Source organism: Nicotiana tabacum, chromosome 3 (genome assembly GCF_000715075.1).
Source record: "Nicotiana tabacum cultivar K326 chromosome 3, ASM71507v2, whole genome shotgun sequence".
NCBI classification, from domain to species: domain Eukaryota; kingdom Viridiplantae; phylum Streptophyta; class Magnoliopsida; order Solanales; family Solanaceae; genus Nicotiana; species Nicotiana tabacum.
In genome coordinates, this window is record NC_134082.1 from 37,432,585 (window position 1) to 37,437,617 (window position 5,033).

At 36.2% G+C, this 5,033-nt stretch overlaps 1 protein-coding gene across 1 annotated transcript; it reads left to right on the top strand.

Annotated features, from left to right (window-relative positions):
* Nucleotides 1-809: 809 nt before the first annotated feature.
* LOC107777181 (protein kinase PINOID) lies at nucleotides 810-3,320 on the top strand. The gene is made up of 2 exons (XM_016597172.2): nucleotides 810-1,835; nucleotides 2,380-3,320. Exons 1-2 carry the CDS (start codon nucleotides 1,264-1,266, stop codon nucleotides 3,125-3,127), a joined length of 1,320 nt encoding a protein of 439 aa, XP_016452658.2. The 5' UTR covers nucleotides 810-1,263; the 3' UTR covers nucleotides 3,128-3,320.
* Nucleotides 3,321-5,033: the final 1,713 nt, after the last annotated feature.

The following is a 5,033-nucleotide window of genomic DNA, read 5'->3' on the forward strand; positions in this document are numbered from 1 at the left end:
ACTGACAACAATGCATAATACTGTGAGCAAAAAATATTACTCCTTCTAGTTCACTTTAATTGATTTTTTTAGTTATTTTCATACTTATTAAGAAATCCATCTTTTAATATTAATTAATAATAAAATAGGTTATATTAATATTAATTTCTTTATTGAAAATATAATAAAATACTCATAGGCTCTTTACTTCATAAATAATTATATAAAAAAAACACATTTTTAATATCTAAAGATATCAAATATTATGAACCATTAAACTGAACCGAAGCGAGTACGTGACATCGAGAGTCATGGTCCTGAAAGTTATTCAGCAATAGACTAATGAAATATAAGTTGATATCTGCAATTAAATTGATTAGGATATCGCTGTTATCACAAACATTAAACAAAAAACAAAGTTGAAAAGTATATACAATACAACTAACAAAAACTTCAAAAAAATTATCGCATCTGTGTAGTCAAGTTTAAAGGAGAAAATACTCAAACAAATAAATTAAAGAAATTGACAAGCAACAAATAGTCATTGGGGCAGTTAAAAGGACAAAAAAGTTGCAGCTTTCAAAATCCAAAGTCCAATACCACGCGCACTGTACATTCTGTCTGAAGTTCAAGTGTATAAGCAACTCAATCCCATTCGGCACGTGCCAATTCCCACAGACCATCTTTGCACACGTGCCAAGACAATTACGTCATTCAAACATCATCGCACGTGCCATGCAGTAACTCACGTGTCTACCCCCACAGTCAGAAAAGTTAATTTACCCCACCCCTCCATCCTTGTAAAAAGTAAAAACTCACCCGTTCTCCGTACTGTTGTAGCTTAAATACTCACAACCACCATCCCCCTTCTCTACAAAACCTCCCTACAGCCATAAAAACCTTAGCCTACACAAAGTACAGAGAAAAAAAAAATCAGAGCTATAACCATAGCTGTTTTTCTTCTCACTTTCTCTCTGTGTACGAATTTTTTTGTTTAATAAGGTTCTCTCTTAATTTTTTTCTTTATATAGTTGTATTAGGATCTATCTTTCTTCAACGTGAAATATTTGACTTGTTTCAATTTTCACCTCTAGTAACAGCAACAAACAAGTCTTTGATTCCTCTTATCTTTTTTTTTCCGCTGTTCATTTCACAAAATTCCACACATTTTTCAGCATCTGATTCTCAAAGCCTATTACCGAAAGTTCCAATAGATTAGTTTTTCTCCATTTTGTTGAAAATCAACAACTATGTTTCCCTGTTACTAAAATTCTTATATACGATATGTCTGATATATTTGGTTACGCAAACGAGTCGAATGATAATTTTTCTTTCGTGGGGTCGAATTTTAGTAAAATTTCGATGAGTACGAGCAGTGATCATAGCCACAGCACAAGTTTTAGTCGGCTATCCTTCGAGCTTCCGCCGAGCTCGCCGGAGCAGAATCCGACGTTGAAGCCTCACCGGTCGTCGGATTCTTGTTTTCAGGCGATACGTTCAGTCGGAAAGGGGTTGTGTTTTAGGGATTTTAGTCTCGTCCGGCAGATCGGCAGCGGAGATATCGGCAGAGTGTACCTCTGCCGCCTCCGTAACGCTGCGGATGAGGCGGCGAAGGAGCGGCTTTACGCCATGAAGGTTGTGGACAATGAGGTTTTGGCTTTGAAGAAGAAGGATCAAAGAGCTGAAACTGAGAGGAAAATTATTAAAATGTTGGACCATCCTTTTTTGCCTACGCTTTATGCTGAGTTTGAAGCTTCTCATTTTTCGTGTGTTGTTATGGAGTACTGTTCTGGTGGTGATTTGCATTCCCTTAGACATAAACAACCCCATAAACGCTTCTCTCTCAACACTTCTAGGTACTTTTTACTCCCGCTCTCTCTAATTTGTATGTATATTTATTTTTATATACATTGGGATATTTACTTCATTTTACTGGGTTTTTCTTGGATAGCTAAATCGAGAACTGATACACGCCATTAGATTGTTGTTTTTTTCTCCACAACTTGATACTCTGTTTTTTGCCTTGTTTCTTTAAGTCAAAAAGGACTCTTCTACTTGGTGATTTCTTTATACAAATCTTGTTCTATTTGTTTCATTCTGCATTTGAGAAAAAAAATCTCATATTTTTCACACATTCTTTTATTTTTCGGAAAATTAGCCGCAAATTTCTATTAATGAGAAATTTCCCGTTTTGGGTTTTTCTTGTTTCGGTCATTTCTCAACTCTCCAACGGGAACTTACTAAATCAGGGTCTTTTCCCTTATCAAATAAGCAATCAGTGACTTTTTTCTCTGTATTCTAAAAATGTGTTTTATCACCTTTTTCCCAAGTTGAAATTTCAGTTAATTTTCCTACAGAATGGGGATTAATATTTATTTTATTATCTTTCTTTTTCTCTAGGTTTTACGCAGCTGAGGTTTTGGTAGCACTCGAGTATCTCCACATGTTAGGGATAATTTACAGGGACTTGAAGCCAGAAAATGTGTTGGTTAGATCGGACGGTCACATTATGCTCACGGACTTCGATTTATCCCTTTGCTCAGACTCAATCGCAGCCGTTGAATCACCTGACTTTGCATACGAATCGTCAACTTCACCTCCGCCATTTTTCTGCATATCCAACCGGCTGTTCCGGTCAAAGAAGGTACAATCGTTCTCAACCAACCGTTTGTTTGTGGCTGAACCGGTCACTGCCCGGTCATGTTCGTTTGTTGGGACCCACGAGTATGTGGCACCTGAGGTGGCATCCGGTAGGTCCCATGGAAATGCCGTGGACTGGTGGGCCCTGGGTATCTTCATTTACGAAATGGTCTACGGAAGGACGCCATTTGCTGGTGCATCCAACGAAGCTACGCTGCGGAGCATTGTGAAGAAACCATTGACTTTCCCGACCAACGCACCTGCTACAACGAGTGAAGCGCACGCTCGGGACTTAATATCTGGGCTGTTGAACAAGGATCCGAATAGGAGACTCGGGTCGAAGCGTGGTGCAGCCGACGTCAAGACCCACCCGTTTTTCAAGGGTTTGAATTTTGCACTTATACGATCAGTGACGCCACCATCAGCACCAGTAACTAGGCCAGAGAAAACGATTTCGTCACATTATAGCAGTGTCAAGAAACAAACGGCGCCATTTGAGTACTTCTGATGACCAACAGATATATTGTATTGTTAGTTCAACGTGGCCAAATATTTTTCCCCTCAGATATTTTGGTCGACGTAGGAGTAGTAGTAGCAGGGTTCACAGAATGTGACTATTTAGTATTATTATATTGAAAAAGAAGAAGGAAATGTATATATAAAGTGACTTCCCATGCGGCAATGATACAAGGTTTCTTTTACATTATTTGGTCAATTTTTTTTTTACTAGTGTCAGTAGGTTTCTAGTTAATATTGCATGCTTAATTATCCGCTCTTTTGACATGCCATTTGAATTTCAATAATCTAAATATTGTTAATCAAGAAGTAGGTTAACTTAATCGAAGGTTTAGACCTTTTTCTTTAATGTTGAGAGCACTAAATAGAGAGATAGAGTAAAAGAACGTGTTTTAAAATTTTTGAAAGAATAATTAAGATATCTGTCTTTTCTGTTATGCTCAAAAGTCAAATTGAGTGAACTTTGAAAATCATACTTTATAAATATAATTGAAATACTTCAGTAAAGTTATTTGTTTTATCACCGAAAAATGTTAACATGCCGCATAGATATTGTTATACCGTTGTTTCAAAATCCTTGTTAAGATCCAACTATATTAAAAAGAATTTACCAATTACCACATGTTGAAAATATATTTTATTTTATTTTATTATGTTTTCCTTAAAAATTTAGCCTGCTTTACAAATTAATTGAGTCAACTTCAAAATGTGAAAAAGCAGTAGAGCTTTTGATACGAACATATTGGTACACATCATGTCTTACGTAGTAATGCCTTTTCCAAACAGAAATAGGTCCCACTAAAACCTCCTTAGACAGCATGAATATTCCCCCTTATGGGCATATTTTTTATTAATCACATTGATGTTTCGCCGAAATGCTATACTTTTAGGGGTCGTTTGGTTGGATTCGGGTTTACGCCGGTATAAGTTATGCCGGTATATATTATATTAGGATAAATTATGTTGGGATTGTTGTTTATTCACTGTTTGATATGTTGTATTAAGAGTGACAATTGTATAATTTATAAGAAGAAGGTATAAGTTATACCGATACTAATTACCCCACCCTCTATAAGGTATAAGTTATCCCGGTGTTAAAATTAACACTGAGATAACTTATACATAGTTTGCTAACCAAACAGAATATTAAAGTGGTATTAAATTTTTATATCACTCATATACGTTCTTATACCTCATACCAAACGACCCCTTAGTACATTATTCACATTATATTTAATTGGTTTAGTGATTAATTGTGTAATATTTGAACTACATTATGTTATTTTATGTGTAGGAGTATCGGAAGACAAGGACGAGTGAATTGCACAAAAAAAGGACAAAAATACGAGAAAAGAGCACACAAGCACGAAGTACTCAAGCCTAACTACAAGCCAGGCGTAGCCAGCTCTGTAGTTAGCTTGGTCGTGCTACAGGCTAGGCGTAGCCAGCTTGACCACGCTATAAGCTTGTCCTCGCGAGGTCTGTAGCCCGATGGTCAAAAGTTCACGAATTAAAAGATTTCAACCCGGATTTATACTCAAAGACTTCAACCCTAGCCTATAAATACGCCCTAAACATGTCTAAAGAAAGGGAAGACATTTTTGAGAGGAGATTCGACTTAAGGAGGCAAGAACACACTAGGAGCAAGGCGGAGAATTCTTCTATGAGTTTTTCACTTCCTTCTTCCTATTTTTATTATTGGTTATAAACTCTAGTATTGTAGTTTTGCATACTATAATGAACAACTAATTTATTTTTCGAGGCTTTGATGGTACCTTTTGTAGGATAAATTCTTATGATGTTTTTATATAATTGAGCTGTTAGATTTCTCTACTTGTTCAACTATGTGTTTATTGTTGTTGATTGAATGACCATCAATTGACTGTGTCTATTTAGTG

Bases quoted from the DNA above. Each gene is read 5' to 3' on its own strand.
- LOC107777181 (XM_016597172.2), top strand. From the start codon at position 1,264: ATGTCTGATATATTTGGTTACGCAAACGAGTCGAATGATAATTTTTCT. The intron at 1,836-2,379 runs GTACTTTTTACT...CTTTTTCTCTAG, and splicing joins TTCTCTCTCAACACTTCTAG to GTTTTACGCAGCTGAGGTTT.